The following is a 24,952-nucleotide window of genomic DNA, read 5'->3' as shown; positions in this document are numbered from 1 at the left end:
TGCCCCCAAAGCATAAAGAGGCCACCAGCTACACAGAGACAGCCTTCCAGTGGCTTTTCAATGTCCATGGGGAGGGGGGGGTAAGACCTCTGCTTCCAAGGAAGTGTCCAAGAAGGGAGCCCTAGGTCGCAAAACCTGCTTAGCAGCACTGATGCCATTTCTGGAGAGATTTCCCTCTGATTGCCAGGCCTAACTCCTGGCCCATGGCCCAAAACATAATCTGTGGGAGATGATGGCCTAGTAGTATTTTTACTGGACTGTAAATCCAGAAACTCAGCTAATATTCTGGTACTTGGGTTTGAATCCTGCCATGGCAGATGGCGGAATTTGAATTCAATAAAAATCTGGAATTATGAGTGTACTGATGGCCGTGAATCCATTGTTGACTGTCAGGAAAAACCCATCTGGCTAATTAATGTTCTTTAGGGAAAGAAACTGAAATCCTTACTTGGTCTGGCCTACGTATAATTCCAGATCCACAGCAATATGGTTGACTCTCAACTGTCCTCTGGGTAATTAGGAATGGACGATAAATGCTGGCCTAGCCAGCGATGTCCTCATCGCATGCGAAAAAGAGAACTGTATAGATTGTGCTATCTGTGTGGAGAGCCCAGTGATGGACTTTCAGTTATTGCTGGCCTGGAACCCACATTCGGTTCCAATGTCAGGACTTATCTTGTGCGGGGAAAGTTCTGGCCTATGTTTATAAAATAGACACTGCAAGTACAAAAAGGGCATCTGAACCTGAATGGAAATTGACATAAAAATTCTCATAATAATTACAGAAGAGGTAGAAAATGATAAGTCAATTAGTTCCTTTGGAAAATAGTTGGACAAATATGTAACTCACCTCTTGACTCCCCAAAGCCTGTTCACAGTCTCTAAAACACAAGTCTGGAGTGTGATGAAACACCCTCTACTTATTTGGAGCAATACAGCTTAGCAAAACTTGATAGTATCCAGGACAGTACAGCTCAGTGGAACTTATCCATCATCTTAAACATTTACTTCCTCCCCCAACAGTGTATCATGACTGCTCTGTGTGCTATATACAAGAAGTACAACAACAACCTGTCACGTCTTCTGTAACAGCAACTTCTAACTGGAGAATTTTACCATCTACAAGGACAAGGGCAGCAGATCTATTGAACACCCTGTTTGCCTTCAAGGATGATTTGATTGACTTCATTGTTCACATATCTCTCTCTGTAGTTATTGAGGATATGGTCACCCAGAGGGAAGTTTTCCTGCAACACTGCTCTCAGATGTGTTCATACCATAACATCTAGCCATATAGACAAAAAAAAATTACTTTTGCATGCTACATGTGGATTTTCCGAACGTATTGTGGCTTATAAAACAGAATTCTCTTGTTCACTTACTTCTTTCTCCATTAATCTTCTTATCTCAACTACTAGATAGTACAGTCACTACCAGTCTACTGCAAGGAACCTAAATCAAACAAAATTGATCATTCATTTTGAAGAAGATTTTTTTTAAAAAAATGGTTGTTTAGTGATTTTCACAGACAAAATTTGATGCATTATAAGCTTGCCACATTTAATGATAATGAAAATTCTGTAAAATCAATGTTAAAAACTTTTGAGTTGTCCCTCCTGTTCATTCTTTACTCTGATGAAAATGATGTGACAGATGGTCTGCCTGTTCTCTCCAGCCTCTACCATTAACCATCAGTAGTCAACTACTGGGAACTATGCTCAAAGTGATTCAATGTCTGTCCATTTCTTTGTGGCCTGGTCTCCATTCATCACTCCCTGCTAAAACACACACACCATGGCTCCATGTGAAATTCAAATTGATTTGGTGAAAGGAGGAATTGTGAAAATGCCAGTCCACTCTATAGATGTACTTTTATAAAGTATATCATGTTTTGGTCATCCTCTGTAAAAGTCTTTGTTTCACCTCAATTCTGCAATTGTGTTCATTTGCAATCTTCTAGAGGACGCTGCTTTATTCAGTATGGATTATAGTACATAGACTGAAATATAGAATAAATCACTGACCTAATGCAGACAAAACACTAGTTCAAATGCAAACTGTGCATTGTAGGCACTAAACATCTTCCTGAGGATATAAGGTTTCCATGGCAATATAATCTGAAACAATAAATTAATACACATATCGAACTGGAGTAAAACTTTTATGTAGCATTTATATTACGTGCATTTATATCATTGTAAACAATGTAACATACAGCAACACAGCATGATCACAAGTCATTACAAATGGAAGTTTTGGCTTTTGTTAAATATCTGTTATATCATGAACCTGAACATTCTGTTGAAATTCCTCTGCTATTGCTGGTTGTCCAAAAGTCATATTTTGCTTTGTAAGAGTGGTTGCCGTAGCACAGACTTCATACTCTCCATTGATGATATTTCTGGGTGAATCATATTGTTCTTTTGGTCCATTGGCCTGCAAGGAAGAGCGGCCAAAAGCAGGGAACAGCCTCCAATCCCGTAGGCTCCACATCTCCATGTTCTGTGCCCTACTTCTGTCACTGAAGCAGGGATTGGAACTCAGCGATGACCTCCTATCATTGCCATTGAAAATAACGGAGCCACCATCCACTGAATCTTTCCTTTGCTGATCAAGAGAATTAATCTTCCAGTTATAATTGTAAACCCGCCAGGCCGGTCGTCTCCTGCGATGACACTGGCATTTCAGAATACGGATAAAAGCTCGTTTAAATTCTTTACTATTACAAGAGTAAATAATGGGGTTTACACAACTGTTAGAGTAACCCAGCCAAAATACTACTTTGAAGACAGTTTCAGTTGGCTTCAAGGAGGGAAAGAATGAACCTACAAAGAAAAAAGTAGATAGAAGTTACATTCCCATAATAGTAAATAAGCAGATTAATAATGAATACTGTATATTTAACTTTTAATATTAAACTAGAGTGTTATAGCACTTAAATCACAACCTGAAATTGCTTGTGTTTTTAAAATTGCATTCCTTTTTAGCTTAATTTACTTTTTGAAGTTTGGTGTACTTTCATTATGAAATTTATTAAATGTATTCACTTTTGGCACCCAAGCGCTGAGAGATTCTGTGTTCTGCATTAATTTTTGTCCTTTCTTAGGGTAGGGACTTGCAAATCTCTTTATACAGGGATCCCGAAGTAAATGCTTTGAAACCTTCTATATCAGACTTCTGTCAATGTAAGAACATGTTTTAACAGTGTCAACATGGACCTGTTGTACCTGTAGGTGGCATGGTAATGGGCATTCACAGTGTTAAATAACTATTAAAGTAATGAAAAGCTGGTATGATGTTTTGGGTCTGGGAATCAGCTTTGCAATTTGAGATTAGAGCCACTGGGTGTCAGCATATATGTATATGACTGTAATTATCGTCGGCCATTAACATAGAGCTCAAAGAATAATTTCATATAAAAGAAATGAAATCTAAATATGCATCACTGAAATGAGTCTCAGTTCTGCCAGCATTATTTACAAACTAATCCATTTATTAAACAGCTTGGAAAATTTCACCCTCTGACATTTTCCACATTTGCTCAGCCTTCAGCTCAGCAATCTTCTAGGCGAAGTATACTTACCTGGTTGGGACCAAAGATTAGATATTGATTGAAGATCATTCTTTACCAAAAATATGGTTGCAAAGAAATAGTTTTGGGCCATTTTTCATCATAACTACTTGAAGTTTCCTGTCCCAGTTCTCATGTGAGATATTGCTATGGAAAATCTGCTCCTCCGACCTACTCCCCTGATTCTTGCCTTTACCTTGTTAACATCTGCTATGTAATACAAGTTTATTACTAATGTTAATATTGCATTCACTGGAAGGTGTAATTTAGGATCCTGAGAATTATTTACTTCCTGAGTTTGCCACCACAAATTTTCATGGATTTTGATTCTTCTGAACAACACCACCACAACTTCCTCAGCCTTGCCCTAAACACATTCATATCTCATTATAACTTGAATCAGTGTGAAATTTGTTCAAGTTTCTAACAAAATATTTCTCTGTAACTAATGGAGGCGGTGAGCTATGCAAAATAGCTCATTGACTGACATGTAAAATCAAACCAAGAGCCTCAGGATCATATGCTTCATGATGTTCATAATTTTATTACATTCATACCCAATCACACACAAAGAAACATTAACACAACAAAGGCTGTGGTCCAACACTGAAATCAAAGAATTTCCATTCAGTAACATTGGCGCTTGACATATGAAGCTATGTGATAACATAATATGTAATATTACCCACTGACTGTCATACTAAACATGCTGAAATGGGACTTAACAAAATATGTGGTGCCTCTGATGCCCCTCTCCTTGTTTTTAAATGTGCTTAGAGTGTGTGTCTTGAAGGAGCTAATGCACCACAATTTAAAGCTGACATTTATGCTGCACGTTGACTTTTGAGGAAAAAAATATGCTGAGATAAGTTAGGTTTTGTGTGTAGCCCACTCATTTGTCCTTGAGTTTATAATAAATGTCTTCTGTTTATGCTGACAGCTGGTTGCCGTGGTCTGTTGGAATTTGGAGCAGCTGCTTACAGTCGCAATATATCCAAATACTAGCACAGAGAGCAGCACAAAAACACATAGGCAATCAAAATGGAAGTCAACAATGGAAATTGTAGAACAATGCAGATACAATCTCTGGTTTCACGTGAGTTAAATGCTGGTAGGGCATCAGATACTGAAGATAATACATCCAGAAAAAGATGAGTGAGGAAATCAAATCTTCTATCAGGATTCATTAGTAGACAACTTTAATTCATAGATCTGCCCTTGTATTGGCTAACACATGAGCACTTCAAATACTGAAAATAAATTTTAAACATGGTCATCTGTGACTAGATAAGTACAAGATGTCACATACTCAATTTCCTTATGCTGGCCTAATTGCTTAACTAATTGGTCCAGTCAATGCAAGCTTATTTAAAATGAAATAATTTCCAGTGGAGGATGCTATTGCTTTAAGTAGCTAGATGTCTTAAGTTATTACTGAGCTAGAGCTATTGTAAACAGCACTGCATCATGTCTGATACTGATGCCTGTAAATACTCCCTACCAGGAGATCTACTGACGTGATATGCCTGTATGCTCTTCTACTTTGCACCATCCTCACACATTCACTGTAGCTTGTCTGTAACCATTCTGTGACATCTGTCAAATGGATCAACTCTACTTTAAGCTGACTTGTACTTTGTCTTCTGGAAGAGATCTCTGTTGCTTTTTAGCTCTGATTAAATGGCCAGATACTGACATTTCCTACCTCAGTGTGATGTTTTAAGAGTTAATTTTGCTTCTGCATTTTTGAATACTTTTGAATTTGCCTTGTGTCTCTGTGTGTAACTTTTAGCATACATCGTAACATTTATATTTCAAAAGCGTCTGCTTTCTTTCTAGATTTTTGTTTTGTCCAAGTTTATGAACATACAGAATGTATACAGATAGAATGTAACATGTTATAAAGTTTTTTTCCTTTATGTTAACTTGAGTTTTCTTGTTAACACATTCTTAATCTTCATAAAATTACGACTGATTTTTTCTAACCTTTTTTTAACTTCTGCATTACATCTACCATTTTTTGTAATTATGTGTCCTGTATAGACTAAGTTTTTGACTTGTTCCAGCGTGATGCCATACACTTTAATTTGCACTCTGGTTTATTCTAATGCTCTTCTCCTAACTACCATCATTATGTCTTTTTGAAGTTGATAATCTATATTAAAACCTTCTAAATTTTACTTGATCTATGATCACGGTAGATGGTGGAATTTGAATTCAATAAATATCTGGAATTAAGAATCTAATGATGACCATGAATCCATTGTCGATTGTTGGAAAAACCCATCTGGTTCACTAATGTCCTTTAGGAAAGGAACCTGCCATCCTTACCTGGTCTGGTCTACATGTGACTCCAGACCCACAGCAATGTGGTTGATTCTTAACTGCCCTCTGGGCAATTAGGGATGGGCAACAAATGCTGCCTAGCCAGCGACGCCCTCATTCCATGAATGAATAAAGAAATAAAAATGTCAGACCCGCGCCACCTACAGCATTATGGCAAAGTTACCTATTACCATTCTGAAGTCACGTACTAATCTTTTAACTACTGCCAGGATATTTCTTTGCAGTGAGGATATTACATACTAAGAACAAAATATTGAACCTTTGGAGGAATAATCATAAAATTATTGATTTTTTCAGCATAGGAGGCTAGTCAGCTCATCATGCTAATACCAGCTCTTTGAAAGAGTTGTCCAAGTAGTTCAACTCTGCTATTCTCTCCCCATATCCCTGAAAATCTTTCCTTTTGAAATATATGTATCGAATTTCCTATTAAAACTTTCTTTTAAATCTCTTTCTACATACATGTAACCTCACCATACTGTTCTGTCTTTGTAAAATATTCCTTACTGTCCTGTTTTAACACCATCATCTTGATAACTTCTTATGATCTCTCAACCTTATATTAGTTTGTACAGTTTTAAATTACTTGTTTCTTTGGTTATACCCTCAGCATGCGACTCATACCTATCATGTTATTCCAGCCATTTAGTTTGTCTCCAGGACCATCTTATTTTTGATTGTTTTGTAATTATCTCTCTGCCTCAATTAATTGGATCATAGGTCACCCCTTCACTTGCTATTCAGCTGTTGACATTTTACTCACACCGTTTGATACTTTTGATCACCTGCAGAGACTTGTAATTAAGCCTGTCAACACTGCACTCACACTAGTTGTATGATCTTTTGATCTCTCTGTCTATAAATTCTGTGCCTGTGTACTTCTCTTCATTTCACCTGACAAAGGAGCAGTGTTCCAAACCTTGTGATTTCAAATAAATCTGTTGGACTATAATTTGGTGTCTTGTGACTTCTGAACCACAATTCTTTCATGTAATCTAACGACTTGCCACAACGAAACTCTCCTCATCCAGCCTCTGATTATTTTACCAATTATTTAAACCTATGTCTTCTTGTTATAAATTCTCTTGCCAATGGAAACAATTCCTTCCTGTTCACTCCATTGGAAGTGTTCATAATTTTACAATTTTAAGCATCTTTTTAAAATCTCCTGATAACTCCTTATGTTTTAAGAGCACATAGCTCAGTTTCTCTAGTCTCTCCCTATAACTGCTATCCGTCATCTCAAGTACCAATCTAGCAAATTTACCCTACACCATCTCTAAGGCCTAATGTTGAACAGAGGCATAACCTTTTGTTCAAGATTATTAACATGCGGAATGCCCAATCTCAGTTTCATTGCCAACATCACTGGAGTTATTACCATTTATTAGTCCAAACGCAGTTGAGGATAAGAAGGAGCAGAGAGAATTGTGAAATCATGGCATGGGTTGCGATATCATTACATCATAAAGCAAAGAGGTAAATGAGATACAAGGGACTATTATTTCAAATAAAAGTATGTCAAAACAAAGTTTTCACATCTTGTTAATCTTTTCAGAAATTTCCACATTCTCAAATCACAACATCAACTTTCAATACTAATACCAAGCATTTGTTTGTAATATTGCAGAGCAAAACCTCCAGCAACATGTATCATAACTGCAATAGTTTGGAAATTGAATGAAGAATAAACAGATATTAGGCACTGTGATTAATTGTAAGATAAAACATGTAATCAAATGAAACCAAACAGCTTCCATGCAAAGATAATTCTGGATAGGAGCGAAAGTAACAAGGTAGTTGTTATGGGGGACTTTAACTTTCCAAATATTGACTGGAAATGCTATAGTTCGAGTACTTTAGATGGGTCAGTTTTTGTCCAATGTGTGCAGGAGGGTTTCCTGACACAGTATGTAGATAGGCCAACAAGAGGCAAGGCCACATTGGATTTGGTACTGGGTAATGAACCAGGCCAGGTGTTAGATTTGGAGGTAGGTGAGCACTTTGGTGATAGTGACCACAATTCGGTTACGTTTACTTTAGCGATGGAAAGGGATAGGTATATACCGCAGGGCAAGAGTTACAGCTGGGGGAAAGCAATTATGAGGCGATTAGGCAAGATTTAGGATGCATAGGATGGAGAAGGAAACTGCAGGGGCTGGGCACAATTGAAATGTGGAGCTTGTTCAAGGAACAGCTACTGCGTGTTCTTGATAAGTATGTACCTATCAGGCAGGGAGGAAGTGGTTGAGCGAGGGAACCGTGGTTTACCAAAGAAGTTGAATCTCTTGTCAAGAGGAAGAAGGAGGCTTATGTAGAGATGAGGCGTGAAGGCTCAGTTAGGGCGCTTGAGAGTTACAAGTTAGCCAGGAAGGACCTAAAGAGAGCACTAAGAAGAACCAGGAGGGGACATGAGAAGTCTTTAGCAGGTAGGATCAAGGAAAACCCTAAAGCTTTCTCTAGGTATGTCAGGAATAAAAGAATGATTAGAGTAAGATTAGGGCCAGTCAAGGACAGTAGTGGGAAGTTGTGCATGGAGTCCGAAGAGATAGGAGAGGTGCTAAATGAATATTTTTCGTCAGTATTCACACAGGAAAAAGACAATGTTATCGAGGAGAATACTGAGATACAGGCTATTAGACTAGACGGGATTGAGGTTCATAAGGAGGAGGTGTTAGCAATTCTGGAAAGTGTGAAAACAGATAAGTCCCCTGGGCCGGATGGGATTTATCCTAGGATTCTCTGGGAAGCTAGGGAGGAGATTGCAGAGCCTTTGGCTTTGATCTTTATGTCGTCATTGTCTACAGGAATAGTGCCAGAAGACTGGAGGATAACAAATGTTGTCCCCTTGTTCAAGAAGGGGAGTAGAGACAACCCTGGTATTTATAGACCAGTGAGCCTTACTTCAGTTGTGGGTAAAGTGTTGGAGAGGATTATAAAAGATAGGATTTATAATCATCCAGAAAGGAATAATTTGATTAGGGATAGTCAACACGGTTTTGTGAAGGGTAGGTCATGCCTCACAAACCTTATTGAGTTCTTTGAGAAGGTGACCAAACAGATGGATGAGGGTAAAGTGGTTGATGTGGTGTATATGGATTTCAGTAAAGCGTTTGATAAGGTTCCCCACGGAAGACTATTGCAGAAAATACGGAGGCATGGGATTGAGGGTGATATAGCGGTTTGGATCAGAAATTGGCTAACTGTAAGAAGACAGAGGGTGGTGGTTGATGGGAAATGTTCATCCTGGAGTTCAGTTACTAGTGGTGTACCGCAAGGATCTGTTTTGGGGCCACTGCTGTTTGTCATTTTTATAAATGACCTGGATGAGGGCGTAGAAGGATGGGTTAGTAAATTTGTGGATGACACTAAAGTCGGTGGAGTTGTGGATAGTGCGGAAGGATGTTGCAGGTTACAGAGGGACATAGATAAGCTGCAGAGCTGGGCTGAGAGGTGGCAAATGGCGTTTAATGCGGAAAAGTGTGAGGTGATTCACTTTGGAAGGAGTAACAGGAATACAGAGTACTGGGCTCATGGTAAGATTTTTGGTAGTGTGGATGAGCAGAGAGATCTCGGTGTCCATGTGCATAGATCACTGAAAGTTGCCACCCAGGTTGATAGGGTTGTTAAGAAGGCGTACGGTGTGTTAGGTTTTACTGGTAGAGGGATTGAGTTTTGGAGCCATGAGGTCATGTTGCAGCTGTACAAAACTCTGGTTCGGCCGCACTTGGAGTATTGCGTACAGTTCTGGTCGCCGCATTATAGGAAGGATGTGGAAGCATTGGAAAGGGTGCAGAGGAGATTTACCAGGATGTTGCCTGGTATGGAGGGAAGGTCTTATGAGGAAAGGCTGAGGGTCTTGAGGCTGTTTTCGTTAGAGAGAAGAAGGTTAAGAGGTGACTTAATAGAGACATACAAGATGATCAGAGGATTAGATAGGGTGGACAGTGAGAGCCTTTTCATTCAGATGGTGATGGCTAGCACGAGGGGACATAGCTTTAAATTGAGGGGTGATAGATATAGGACAGACATCAGAGGTAGGTTCTTTACTCAGAGAGAAGTAAGGGCGTGGAATGCCCTGCCTGCAAAAATAGTAGACTCGCCCACTTTAAGGGCATTTAAATGGTCATTGGATAAACATATGGATGATAATGGAATAGTGTAGGTTAGATGGGCTTCAGATTGGTTTCTCAGGTCGGCGCAACATCGAGGGCCGAAGGGCCTGTACTGCGCTGTAATGTTCTATGTTCAATGTTCTATTAGGTGTATTAAACAGGGAACACAGAAAGTCAGCATTTTTTAAAGTTCTCCACAACATTTGAGCTGCACTGTCAAGTACAAGATTTATTGCCTATCCAAGTTATTCTATTTGCAGATACAGCAAGAAACTAGGGTATCAAATTACATGTTGGTTTCCATTGCAATTAGAGACCAAAACATAAAGTCTTGAGACAATGAGTTAGGGCTCTGGAGTACTGACTGTAGATTTTGTTTCATACTTAGTGAAGATATACTTGGGTTGGATATAGTGCAGCAAATGTTCTCAAGAATGGTTCCTGGGATGATACGATTGCCCTATGATGAGAGGCCAAGTAAATTATACTCTCTGGATTTATAAGAATGAGAAGTGATATCAGAGATATACGATATGTTAGAAGGGCTTGTGAGCTTGAAATTGTTTCTCTTGCCTAGGTAATCTGAAATGTAGAGCCTACAGCACAGAAAAAGGTCCTTTGGCCCATCGGGTTTGTACTGAAGCCTTATGATAAGGAGACAATTTCCATATATCACAGCGTTTATGTGGACCTGGCATTGAAGATGACTGTGCTTTTTAGCACCAATATACTTTTTTATGCCTATACTTTGTCTTTTATCATGTGGTTAATATACTAGGTTCTGGTTATACTTACATTAGGAAGAGAATAAGCTATCTTCTTCATCCTTGTTTGCTCATGTGAATCTTCCAATCTAGATTATTGCAGTCTGGTGGTGTTCGTACAGTGTGTTGTATGTTCTAACTCCACCAAAACTGCTCGAATTATGCTCAGTGATGTGCCACCCTGAGACATTATTGCAATGTTGTTCCAGAATGAAGATGCCCTCGCACAAAATTTTGACATATAAGTTAGCTCCTCATTTCCAGCCCAGAGATGCATATTTGGGGCTATTCTTGCTTATAAAGCTGGTGCTTGATTTCATGCAGGCAACATGGACTTTTTCCATTGAATCCCAAACAGTGTGGAAACAGGCCGTTCAGCCCAACAAATCCACACTAACCCTCCCAAGAGCATCCTGCCCAGATACATTCCCATCCCTGTAACCCTCCATTTCCCAAGTCTAAGCCACCTAACTTATATATCCCTAAACACTACGGGTAATTTAGCGTGGCTAATCCGCCTAACTTGCACACCTTTGGACAGTGGGTGTCAAGTCCTTCTTGGAGATTCTGGTGATCTCTGTCTTCAGGGTGTACAAGGTTTGTCTGGAGAATCCTACTCTTTTGGTTTTTCTGCGAACATAGAAACCCCTATTTAACTCATAGAACCTAATTAATTCCTACAATTAAATGGTGTGAAGTTCCTCTACTCTCGTTATAGATATTAACTAAATTCACCCAAGAGAGTTTAGACTTATCCTTTGCCAAGAAACCTCATTGACATGGAAAATTAAGTCTTATAAGTGTGGATAGTCATCTTTTCAGATTTACGATAGTTCAGAGCATTTTTTTAATATTTGTTTTTCTTAAATTCCTCTCTTTTTACTAGTTTTCAATTCTGTCTTTCTTTGCCTCTCTTTATTAAACTTTCATTATTAGTTTAATATTTGATTTAATTGTTCAAATTTACATCTTTTGGTTCAGAATCCATCTTGTGCAGTAACAATGATTCAATCTGATTTGTTCAGTGGGTGAACAGTTGCTTGACATGATCGCACAATTTTCACGTACCCTACTGAAGTTGTTTCCAACCCCATGTACGGTGACTTACCAGGCAAAATCTCATAGAATTTAAATAACTGGGCAAAATGAAGTTCATTTGGTGGTAGCAGTAACTTCTGACTCTATTCACACACGCTGTAATGTACATTTATCATTTATGCTCTTAGATCTTCTAATGTTGCAGTAAACACATTAACATGGGCTCATAACTGTTAAAGAAATACATACTATCCTATTGCTATATAACATATATTTTAATAAATTATGATTATAAGGCAGTAACAGTAAGAAAAAATGCAATTACTTTAAAATGTTTGGGGAATCTATTATAGGTTTTAAAATATTTGAAGATTTTAAGTGCTTGTATCAATTATAAAGATCTTAGCCATTTGAATCAATTATAAGAAATATTAGTCCATATGACCTGGGAATTCTTGGCCTGGAAGCAATGCCCAAAATAGGAAAATTAATAATGTGGAAGTCATGCAGGAGAACAGAGAAGCTACTTATGGATTTCTTCAGTGTCAACTCTCACCTAGGCTTCAATTATCTTCGGTCCACCCAGGAGGTTAAAAATCATCAGCCCATTTGACTAGTAAATCAATGTGAGGGTGGGAGGTAGTCCTCTGATCTCCTCTGATCTATGCATGATTGAGGGCTTGGGCATGAGGCAGTAGGGGTGAGAACCAATCCATGCTCATTCTGAGCACTGTATTCCCTCTATTCCTGCGGTGTCCATCCTACAAGAATGTCCAACACAAACACCTGTTCCCTAGGTCACATTTCTATCCTGGGAATCTGCGGAATATTGCACAAGAAGCAGCCACAACCTCCCTATCGCACTGTTTCAGAGATAGTAGGAACTGCAGATGCTGGAGAATCTGAGATAACAAGGTATAGAGCTGGATGAACACAGCAGGCCAAGCAGCATCAGAGGAGCAGGAAAGCTGACGTTTCGGGCCTAGACCCTTCTTCTGATTAGTTGCCTGATTTCTGGAAGATTCAGTCAGCTAACAGGGCAAGACTTTTTCTACACTAATCTCATCCATTTTCAGACATATTCTGAAAATGTAAAGTTGCTGTCTATAATAACAACAATACATATTGCCATTATAATGGGTCTAGTGCTCCGGTAAGATTTATTCCTTCGTTCAGACTTATACAACACTAATGTGTAATAACAGAAACAACTCTATCAGTACAGATATGCACATTATAATTACAGCAATGCATAATTTTAGATATTCATATTCATTCATTTTGATTGACAAAAGCATAGACACAAATCCAATGACAATACATCCTGCTTTCTATATTTAATGGTACACATTACACAATGCCTATACAATTTATTGATAGACAGTGCTCTATAATGACAGCATTTATATTGAAGATTTATAGTTATGGAAATATATGCATTGTCTCCATTATATTGTTACATGCCTGAAGACAGTTTTACAAAGACAAAAAATGCTCCACAGTTATATATTTGCACAAATAGTGAACAGGTAAATGTATTTAGGAAGATTACCTCTCTTGAGCACTTATAGGCGAGGAATAATGGTATTATTTGAAAACATGCCCACGATTTTGTTCGAAATACTGAAGGAAAGAAGTCCTTGATCAATACATTATATTTCTATGCATGATGTTAGAGAAATTCATATCCAGCTGTGATTCAGTGTGGTGATAGGTGTTCTTACATATCAGCCTTTGTGACAAAATGGATAAGCAACGGCATGTGGTTAACCCATCATCTGTCCTTTGTTTCAAAATGAAAGTAAGAAATCATTTGCCATTATTTCAAATTGTGTTACAACTGTTGCTGCTATCTAACTCCAGATGCGATTAACTTTCCAAAAATAGATATTTAGATAGGTAAATGTCAGGTTTATTACTAGACATTAGCTCCACAAAAGCTTATCTCCCCCTTTAATAAATCTAATTTGGGACTATTTTCATGGAGAGTTTTCAGTCAGCCTGTATGGCACCAAATATTCCAATGTAATCATGTTAATTACTTAAAATGATTTAATTTAAATTACTTTTATTAAATTATCCACCAACTACAGATACAAATAAGCTAAAGATGTCTATACAAGTTAAGGGAAATGAAAGAAAAGCCTAGAATGTGATTATATAAATGATGACAATCATAAATTAAGCTAATAGACAAGAATATTGTAAACAGATCATGCATATAGTTGCTATTACCTTTTTTTATAAAATGATACATAGCTTAAAATGGTCTCAGAACAGTATTATGGAGAAGAGGGAAAAGAAATATATATAGTCATGACTAAAAATGCAATTTTATGAAGTAAATTTTACTTTTGCTTAAAGTGTAACACTGTCTTTATTAGAAATTTGCTTCCTATTTTTGCATAAACACAGAATCATATCCTCTTATTAACACAGATTGACTTAAGGCACAACTTGTGCCTAGTTAATTATGGTTCATATAGAATGGCACCCTGTTCCTCCTTAACAGCTGTATGCTATTTCTGTACTGTAACTATATACACTTCAAATATTTACTGTCATCACCTAGGGGTCATTTGTAACAGAGTTTGCTTTGATGTAAATGGATTGTTTGAACTAAAACTCAAAAGTTAATTAGAATATAAATTCATATAAATTTCATTGAATTAAATAATAAATTATTATATTATCCATGTGACACTTATCTTCATAATGACTAATGCAAGACAACTTTTTTTTACTGTTTTGTGAATTGAATGTTGAGCATAAACCCAAAGAATGTTATCACAGCATGCAATGTGGCTTTATAGCGGATCCAATGTTTACAATACGTATTAACAACTGACAAGTGAATTACAGAAGAAAGCAAGAAGGTTGATTACCAGGAAAGAAAATAAGCATTTGGGTTTAATCTAACTGTTAGTACTTAAAGTGTACTTTTCTCTTCAATAGCTGTTTGTCTGCTAGCATCCTAGACATGGGCCGATTTATTTTAGAAACGGTAGCAGAGTTTTTGGCACAGAAACGGACTACTGGTACAATTGGGCTACGCAACTGTTAATGTAATGCTATAAGCATACATTACTTTTACATTTTCTCTCAGGCATGTATCTAGATTTCTCCTAAATGCATCAATGTTGGTTCCTTCAAATGCTCCACACGCAATGAGTTCCACATTCTACTCTCACTGTGTAGAGGTTCATCCTGATTACCTTAATCCTCATTTTGATGCAAGATTTATCCCAAGAAGTTCAGCATGCGTTCTCGTGCCATGAATGAACAGCTACAACCCAAAATGGGCTTTTTATGTTAGTTCTATCATGATTTGACAGAAAGGGCATGCACTTTAAATAACGGCTCAATGAATATTGAACAATTCACCGAAATAGTCTGGCACGCTTCGTAACAACGTGACAGATACCGGCATTGGTGAGGAGAATCTGAATGTTGTTTCTGGCTTATTGGGTGGAAGGTCTCTGCAGAGATGTTCTAACAGCATTCAGATATTATGATATTAAAATTCTGGAGGACTGTGTTGCTTTCACTAACTAAACACCACGGTATTTATGGGGACTGTGCGAATTTGGGGCTGGGAGTCCTGACAAGCAACATCTGGAAAAATCGTTGCAGAAACTAAGACACAAAAGGAACAAAGTAGTCCATCATTAGTAAAATCCTTTATTTTAGAAGACGACAGTTCTTATTTTGTTGCTGTCTTTTTAGTTCAGTTTCCAAACTTTTAAAATGACTTTAACTAAGCAGACTTCCAGCTATTTGCCTTTGACCCGAAATTGTCGTTATAAATCAGCCAGGAATTTATGATAATTTTGATGCTTTTTTAAAAGGAAAGAAAAGGAACCAATCTTCAACTTGGTGGGTTGGGGGCGCAGTGTGGGAGTGTGGGCGAGAGTTTTCACAAAATGGTTGAATATGAGGCTAATGGGAAACTATCGCCACAGCTGCCGGAACCAGATCGTTCATAGTAGTAGTTAAAATTATCCGCTAAATAATGCGAGAAAGTATTAAATATGAAAGAAATATGTTCTAGCCGAAGTGCGTGAAATAAAAGTCCAAAGCCGGTGAACCCAATGCCAACATTTTCTGAAGTAGCCCATGTATCCTGAGTTCCTGTCCAAATCCTCACTTTTATTTTGTTCTTACCCCCGCCTCCCACGCCCCCCATCCCCAAATTCAGTATCAGGCTACTGAAGACAAAGAAAGGTTGGGAAACGTCCCGTCCTGTTTTAACATAAAGCATTACTTTACCAAATAACAAGCGCTGTTGCGAAGTGGATTGAATAACTGATGATCCCCGTGGCAACTTTATATTTCTATCGCTACATGTGTGAGGAAACTTCCTACAGATGGGATGAAGGCTGAAGTCTCTGGTGCAGGATTGAAAAAAATGATCTTGGTAGAGTTTTGGTTCTGAACATGCTAACCTGCTAAGTCTACAGAATTCCTTTGAGGGTTCCGCCGAACGACTGAGGTTTGATCCAAAGTCCTGACTCTTAATGGTTTCAATTTTCAATTGTTAATGCCGATTTAATGTAAATGTAGTTTATGATTATATCTTCCTCTACAAGTTCCAACATTTCTGCGCCAAGACCAAAGGCAATTTTAATATTATAACAGCAAGTTATTGCGGATGCTGGAGATGTTAAATATGAGCAGGAAGTGCTGGGAAAATCAGTTCCGAAGTAAAGTCACATTAGGCATTAACTCTACTCCTCTCTCCAAAGATGCGGCCAAAGGTGCAGTGTTTCTTCAATAATATATTAGTGTGAGGTCTCTACAAAATTACATGCGCCCATTTACTGCAATTATTTTAATTCCATTTAATTTCGTAAACATGTCTCTTCACAACTTTTTACTTCCCTCTTGTGTTGTGTGGTGGAATATTATTTTCGAGATTAAAGTCCCTACGCTTGAAAAAAGCGTAACGAAACACAAAACGTAAAAATAATTGAACTTTGGAATAGGAAACCATTCAGCAGCTCCAGCCAGTTTACCATTAAATTATGACTGATCTCCAGTTTGTTCTATAGTTCTTTATACGTTTCCAAATCTAGCAATCTCGATCTTCCAATTTCTCTGGATCGACTTCATTGAATTGCTTTGTCATTTTAAACAGCTCCATCGGACCACCGTCTGATCTCAATGAGGTAGGTTTTCGAGAAGCAGTTCTGTCACTTGATCATTCTATATTTGCTTATGGGGTGATGGTTGGGCTTATGTGATGCAGTGGTACCGTCCCTACCTCTGGACCGAGTCTCACATGTTGCAGAGGCTGTCATAACATGTCTGATCAGCTTGATCATCTGCAAGGTTTTTGGACCACATTCATCAATGAGACAAAGGAAGTGGTGTGGAATCCACTGTGCACTGAAACAGCGGTCTTCTGGTTATATTTGAGAACACAAATAGAAGATACTGAGAGAGGCATTTCTGGAGAGTAAGTATATAAAGTCACCATCGTCCCACTCTCATAGAGAAAGACAGTTGGTAGTGAGTTTAACCTGAACGTCACCAAACCTCAGGCAAGGGGCAAGGTTGAGAAGGTGAAATCTTCATGAAGACCTCACCTGGTGCGGGAATTGAATCACATGCTTTTGGCATCACTCTGCCGAACAAACCAGCTGCCCAGCTAACTGAGCTAATCGACCACAAGCTAGGAGAAAGACGATGGAACAGGAGACAAAAGTTAGGCTCGTGCAATAGGAACAGAGTGTAAAATAGCCAGGGGTCTGGAGTAGATTTCAGGGGTATGAAGGCATAAGGCTAGAGAGGATGAACACGAATATGGGAATCGTAAATAAAAATAAAGAACTGCAGATGCTGGAAATTTGAAACCAAAGCAGAAATTGGTAGAGGAGCTGAGCAGATCTGGCAGTATCTGTGGAGAGAGACAAACAGAGTTACATTTCGAGTCCAGTGACCCTTCCTCAGCACAGTTCCGAAGAAGAGTCACTAGACTGGGAACGTTAATTCTCTCCACAGATGCTGCCAAACCTTCCGAGTTTCTTCAGCAATTTCTGTTTCTGCTGTTGATGAGAAAGTTAAAGTCAGTCCTCTCGCGCATGAGTTGCAAGTGAAGCTTGGTACGGTTGCGTGATGATGACTCAGACCTTAATGTACATGCAATTATAGACCAGGAAATTATTTTCCTCTGTCGCTATTCATGATGCATGTCAATGAGGGGAAATGAGAAAATGCTTCTTTGCATATGTCTGCATACGTTGAACAAACATCTTTGGTATACTTTGTCCTGCACGTTATGTGTAAAGAAACTCCACCACCACAATTTACATTTATATAGCCACATCAACATGGAAAAACATGAATATATGTTTTTAAGAAGGAATTTAAAGGAAGTGGAAAAAAACAGAGAGCTTGGGGAGTTTGTAACAGAGCAGAGGACTCCAGATAAAGAGAGGAGAAAGGCTCTAGAAGACTGTTGACACAAGGAGAATATTATGTTTGCGGTTTGAGAAAACTGCCAGGCAATGTAGGCCAAGAACACTGGGACGACAGAGAGATGAGACATGGTGTTGGCAATAGCGTTTTAGATGGACGGAAATTTATGGAGAGTAGAGAATGGGACACCAGCCAGGAAGTTTTGGAGCAATTAAGACTGGAGTTAATAAAAGCATAGATCATTAATTTCCAATGTTCATGTAAAAACACGTTCTTAGCAGGCACTTTTATGAGTTAAATATAACTTTGACATCCTCACTGAAAATGTTCACATGCGCTGCTAATATTTGTCAAACAAGCTACCAATCAGTGCAAAACGATATAGTCATCATTGGTTACTTTGGAACTTGGCTCTTTATTGGCATTGAAGTTATGAGTGAACTTATAATTTGACGGTACACTTTACGCAAATATAACTAACACTCTTCGGCATATTTTGGCGTTAGTCATTTTGAAGAAATAAACACTAGTTGCTTAAGCTAATTAGTTTAATCAGAAATGCCAGTCCATTTCATGTAATGAAGCAATTCAGTGCTGCAATCCTGAGATGCTAACTTTCGAGGTTCAGGGTTGCTCTGTTTAGCTACCTACGCTTCCCTGCCTCCTACAGTCAGTCACGCTTTATCTTTATGTTTTATACATTAAATTCTCTCTTTGCATCTCGTACTGCTTTGCATTCAACCCAGATCTGTCATTTCACCATCTTCTTTTTTCCACTTCAAGCCATTTACAAGTTATCATATGCTTTTGCCACCGCCAAAATCACTCTTTTCCTTTGTTCTATTCCTTTTACAGTGTTCTTTTTAGGTCTGATAGAGTTGTTTCGATAAGCGTTCTTTCCAAAGCGTAAACGCCTATGTTCTCTCCCCAAATACTATCTGAACCGTGGATTTGTTTTTCCTGTTTATGTTTCAGACATTCAGTTTGTGCAGATTTTTCTCCAACTTTTGTTTAGACTCTTTATAAAAGTCTCTGCAGGTTCCAGTTTTGTTTGTGTTCATATTTAGCTTGTTAAACAGAATGGGTACCACCGAGTTCAAGATGATTATTGCAGGTAATAGGTGATTAGTTTAATAAGTTCCTCATGCTGGAATCACGCAATTTAGCATCTTCGGATTATGTGAAATATTTGAGTTCACGTTACTCTGTGCTGGAAACAAAATATTCTTTTGCGATAAATGCAGTTTGTCTCTCTTAATAAGACGGAATTAATTCTGCGAAATGATAACGATCTTGTGGTCCACTGACATTATCCCTACCTCTATAGCCGAAGGTCCAGGTTCACGTCCTGGAGGTTTGTGTCATCCTGCTCCAGCAAGGGTGTCTAAGAATATTTGAAATCTAAATGTGGTATCAAAAGGCTAAATATTGGTACGTGGCCACCTAACTTCTTTGTTGGGAATGATTTTGATACGGTTATTGACCTGGTGAAGTTAACTTGGAAACACACCTGCAGATATCTGAGTGCTGCTTCCAAATGAAAGGACTCGACTGAAAATCTACATTTAACCATTCTTTTTTCTTCTGTAATATATTCTGGTTAAACAATGTCAAGGTATCAACTTCTAGAACGTGTCATTATTAGGCTCATGATTCACACTGAAAGAGTTCTAAACTCCGATCCAGTTCCGCATTGACGGTTAAAATTAACTCACCTTCAACCTACGGTTTCCAAATTAGAACTCCCTTCTCTGTGCATTAGCAATATATGTGAACAAGTCTTCACTGTCTTAAGAATGCATATTTATAATAATACTTCGGATGGAGAATATGGAACGAAGGGAAATTTATTGCAACATTTTGAAATGAAACTTTTCATGTTGATATTGACACCTTTAGCGAGAGCTACTTTCAGAGGGTTTTGTCCGTTTGGATTGACTGCCTCCCACCAAAAACCTGTGACTGCAATTTGCCCGATCTTACTCTTAAACGAAAGTGCCGCTCCAACAACGATCACGTCCCCTGCATCCACAGAAGCGAGTTCCAGGAGCAGCCGGAGCAATGTGTTAAGACAATAAACGACTGATCTATCGTCTATTGCCCTGAACAGGACGCAATAATATGATCGAATAACCCTTACATGTGACAAAACAGTGATGCTACATACTACGGGTGCTGGAAATCTGAGATCAAAACAACAGAGAAGCTGAAAGAACTCAGATCTGTATGAAAGGTCATCGACCTGAAGTGTTATCTCTGTTTATCTCCATCGATGTTGCCTGGCCTGGTGAGATGATCCACTTCGTTTTTATCAGGTTTCCATGCTGTTCAGTCATTGATTTCGGTAGAGGGTGCAAACCTCTCTACTTCCGTCCCCACACTAAAGACCTTTTTTTTCTAAAACTTTTTAAAAATGAATGAAAGCAAACGTAATTTACTTAAAGCCCAGAGCTAATCAATGGGAGAGGTGTAGCAACGCACGAAACCTATTTTTGGCCCCTGAACCAATCGGTGTGCCCTGGTTTCATTAACTGGTTGGAAGTGGGTCCACGGCAGGTTTTCAACTTCTAAGAACAAAGTGCGATTGGAAACCTGGAGACAAAAATGATATCGACAGAGAGAAAATCCACTCGATTTATTGCGGGTTTAAGCTGTTCAACAGATTCAGCCAACCTCCAAAATAAAACCTCCCCTGAAATAGGAGCAACGTGTCTGCTAGGTTCATGGACGGCGCTAAACATTCAAAAGTTGATGCTGTACAATAAATTCTCAGCCGCAAGTGTCAGGGAGCGATTGCAATACTTACATATATATTCATTGGTCAGCAAAGTCCCTTCGTAAAACCGGCAAGTGGCTATTTCAAATATTAAATATTGGGCAGTTCCACGATGATTTAAATGATAGGCATTGGATTTTCATCACAATTCAATAAAGAACAAAAGTGAATAATAGCACCTCAAATGATGGCGAGGTTAGTCTGCATGTGAGCTTCTACTTACCAAGGGGAAGAGCGATGAAGAATGGCAGCCAGCATAGGATAAACATGCCCATGACAATGCCAAGGGTTTTCGCGGCCTTCTTCTCCCTGGAGAACTTGAGAAGGCGGACAGAAAGGGAACTTCTAATGTGGTGCCCTTTGGACCTGGAGAGAATGGACTCATCTTGAATATTCCTGCAATGGATGCGCAAAGCCAGCTCGCTGGAGTTTGATGTCTCCCTCATCACCCCGGCCTCCAGGTTCTTGGTTGTTCGCTTGGCCACAATGTACACCCTGACATACATCACCAGGATGACAGTCAACGGGATATAAAATGAGCCCAGCGACGAGAAGAGAGCATAGCCAGCATCTTCCGTGATCTGGCACTCAGTCTCATCAGGAGGCGCTGGCTGCTTCCAACCCAAGAGGGGGCCGATGGAGATGACTATGGACAAGAGCCAGACCCCAACCACGACCAGTACTGCTTTCTTCTCGGTAACAATGGAAGGGTAGCGCAGGGAGTACCGAACCCCGATATAACGGTCTATTGAAATGGCACACAGGCTCATGATGGAGGCAGTGCAACAGAGCACGTCAACTGCAGCCCAAATATCGCAAAAAATCCTCCCAAATATCCAATAGCCTACGATCTCAAGTGTGGCTGAGAAAGGCAACACGGTTGTGCTGAGGAGCAAGTCTGCGATCGCCAGGTTTATGATAAAGTAGTTCGTGGTTGTCTGTAAGTGCCGGTTGAAAGATACCGAGAGGATGACTAAAATGTTACCGACCAGCGCGAATAATATGAAGAGAACCAGAACCAGTCCGAGAACCGCGCCTTTACTCGGGGTCAGCGAGATGCCGTTCTGGGAGGTCCCGTTTGAGATGTTACTCGTCAAGTTGGTGTCGTAGAAAAGGGGCTCCGGGGATGATCGGTTGTCGCCTCCACCGCCAGCAGAGTGCACAGAATTCATGTTAACGATCATTCTCCATTTCAGCTCATGTGACAGCCAAGCGCTGAAGTCCCATCACAAACATGGCTATCCGCAGTCAGGACTCGACAGGAAAGTTGTCCAGCACAGAGGAGGCTCCAGTTCCCTCTCTGGCAAGCCCCACTTGTCACCAGGGATTTCACAGCAGTCCCACAGTCATTTGGAGAGAGCCCTAGGGTATGTTTCTCCGCTCCGCTGTGTTAGCGCCTCCCTACTGCTCTCTGCTTTTTATATAAACCGCTTCAGGCAAAACAACACACGCATACAAAGATGTCAAAGGTGCTGGCTCCGAGTGACGTCAGGATCTGGCTAAAATAATCACTGAACATTTTGTGAAAGATCAGAGCAAGACCCAAACCGGGGGAGGAGGCACAACACTCTCAGGAGTGGGAGTAAAAAGGCTGGGCGAGGTAGACACAACATGGGTGTTACACTTGTAGGGTGTTGGTTGTGCAGCGGTAACCACATGGCGAAAATAGTGTGAACGAATAACACCAACAGACTGCTAATGGGGCTGGGGTGGGGGCGGGGGCGGGGGGGGAGTGGAGAGATAGACAGTGGGTGCGTATCAATGCCAGGGTGTTAGTAGGGCGGGAGTTGGCACAATGGGGTATAACACTGACTGGGTGTTGGTGAGAAAGCAAATAGACAGAGAGGGTAAAACACCGGAAGGTTGTTACTGAGGTACAGATAGACACAATAGGGTATAACTCAGATTGTTAACGGGATAGAACGGAGGGTGGGTTGACAGACTATTTGAGAAGGACGAGTGGAGTGTTTTTTTTTGCAGAATAATGCTGCGAAGAGCGGCGCTGAGGGAAAGCCTACACTAAGTTTTGCATATCCGGTCAAACGAAGTAGCAATCGCTCATCAAAAGGCAAGGGTTAAAGTTTTTAATATTCTAATAAATTACCTTCAGAAGGCATAGTCCCCAAGGTTTCAGATTTTTTTTTTCTGTAAAAACACAAGTACACGATGCTGAAAGAAAAATAAAGGGATGTAACAGGATAAAACAATACATTCCAGGAGAATGCCTTTTTGATTGATTTCTGATAGCTTGTGTCTGACAGGGTTGCAAGGCGTAGAAATCTTTTATTTACTTGTCATGAGTACATTTCCAATCATTACAATCAATACAAATCGTACATTTAAAGAGATTTACAATATCGAAAAATACAGTTGTGTTGATTCAAAAGTGTTGCACTGGATTAGGTAGTTTATATCCCAGATAAGTATCAACATCGTTATCATTTTAAAACAGGCTTGTTCCGTCTTGCTTTACACACCGATCACGCCATGGCAGTTGATTCTTAAAACTACTTAACCAGTCTGTAATTTAAAAATAATTTAAAAGATGCTCAAACGCTTTTAAGTTATGAGAGAAGTTCACAATTGTTGCTGTCTTGTTGGTGCCGTTCAACCCAGAGAAAAATGTCAGACCCCGGCATTTCCAGCGCGCTGCTTCTTAATATTAACAACTGTACCCCTCAAAGAATATCATGCCGAGTTCTTAAAGTCAACTAGTGATTATTCTTCAGAATTCAGACTGATTCTGTCATTGGCTAACTTTCACACATGCCTTTAAAGTAAATACACTGAATTTTAGACCGGGTCATTTGCAGCATTTTATGAACAGTAGTTTACAGTCCAAGCAGGGAAATGGAGTTGGAATCCTTCGCATGCATTGACGCAGAAACTTACAATACTAATCCTTTACGAGCAAGCATTTTTGAATGTGGCATAGAATATGGGCATTCTCATTTCATATCAAACACACTAGAAATATTATACCCACAGAGATTTCCTGCCTGCCTAACGTGGCTTCTTGTTGGGGATAGCAAGAACTGCAGATGCTGAAGTCAGAGATAACACAGTACGGAGCTGGAGAAGCACAGCAGACCAGGCAGCATCAGAGGAGCAGGAAAGTTGACGTTTCTGGTAGAGACCCTTCTTCAGACATGTTGTCACTCTCTCCATCAATTATTTGCCCTTGTCAGAAACTTGCATGCTGATTTGTACAATAGACTTTCCTGATATAAATTAAAAGGTTTTCTTGCTACTACCTCCCCACAGATGTTCCAAAATGTTTTCTAGGTTTCTTTCTTATCAGCCATTTTTTTTTTGCACGGGACCTTACTTGTGTTCAAAGTAAGACTTTAAATAAACTGAAGACAAAATACTTTCCAATAATACCATTAGAAACATTTATTTAATGTCCTTGAGTGCCATTAAATTGCATCATTAAGGTTTTTACTTGATGACGCTAGTCTCTGTCTGAAGTTTAGATGCTTTTATTCAGAGCTATGTCTCCCTCTGCATTCAGGTGCAGTACTTATCCAAGTTGCATCAGCACTGCTGAACTGATTAAATATTGTGCTTTACCTCTTAACACTTTCTTCTTGGCATATTTTCTTCAAATCATTTTGAAAAGGAAGAAATCATATTTTTAAAATGTTATACTAAGGTAAAATTTATATTTGGCTTTTTTAGTAGAGAAATGTCGGGCACACGACTGCAGTATATGTGTCAGCCAGAACAATGACAGTGTTTGATTACACAGATGTTGTTTTGTTATTGCTTTAAGAATGATGACCCTACATGAAACCGGACATGCAGATAAGCATGTACCTAGATGTCATAATACGATCAAAGGCCACACTCTGCATGGCAACACCTTGGGCACAGGGTGTGCCTGGAGATCACTCTACAATGTTTGTACTTGGTTAGCTGT

General features: G+C 39.3%; 1 protein-coding gene across 1 annotated transcript; it reads right to left on the bottom strand.

Annotated features, from left to right (window-relative positions):
* Positions 1-2,145: 2,145 nt before the first annotated feature.
* Positions 2,146-22,670, bottom strand: LOC109915532 (alpha-1A adrenergic receptor). The gene is made up of 2 exons (XM_020515185.2): positions 21,254-22,670; positions 2,146-2,825 (listed from the first exon to the last, which is right to left on the bottom strand). Exons 1-2 carry the CDS (start codon positions 22,212-22,214, stop codon positions 2,266-2,268), a joined length of 1,521 nt encoding a protein of 506 aa, XP_020370774.1. The 5' UTR covers positions 22,215-22,670; the 3' UTR covers positions 2,146-2,265.
* Between the last annotated feature and the right edge of the window lie 2,282 nt (positions 22,671-24,952).

Source organism: Rhincodon typus, chromosome 12 (assembly GCF_021869965.1).
Source record: "Rhincodon typus isolate 14 chromosome 12, sRhiTyp1.1, whole genome shotgun sequence".
In the NCBI taxonomy this organism is placed as follows: Eukaryota; Metazoa; Chordata; class Chondrichthyes; order Orectolobiformes; family Rhincodontidae; genus Rhincodon; species Rhincodon typus.
This window is presented reverse-complemented; position numbering and strand designations above follow the sequence as displayed.

Bases quoted from the DNA above. Each gene is read 5' to 3' on its own strand.
- LOC109915532 (XM_020515185.2), bottom strand. From the start codon at position 22,214: ATGATCGTTAACATGAATTCTGTGCACTCTGCTGGCGGTGGAGGCGAC. The intron at 2,826-21,253 runs GTAAGTAGAAGC...TTTTCTTTGTAG, and splicing joins CTTCATCGCTCTTCCCCTTG to GTTCATTCTTTCCCTCCTTG.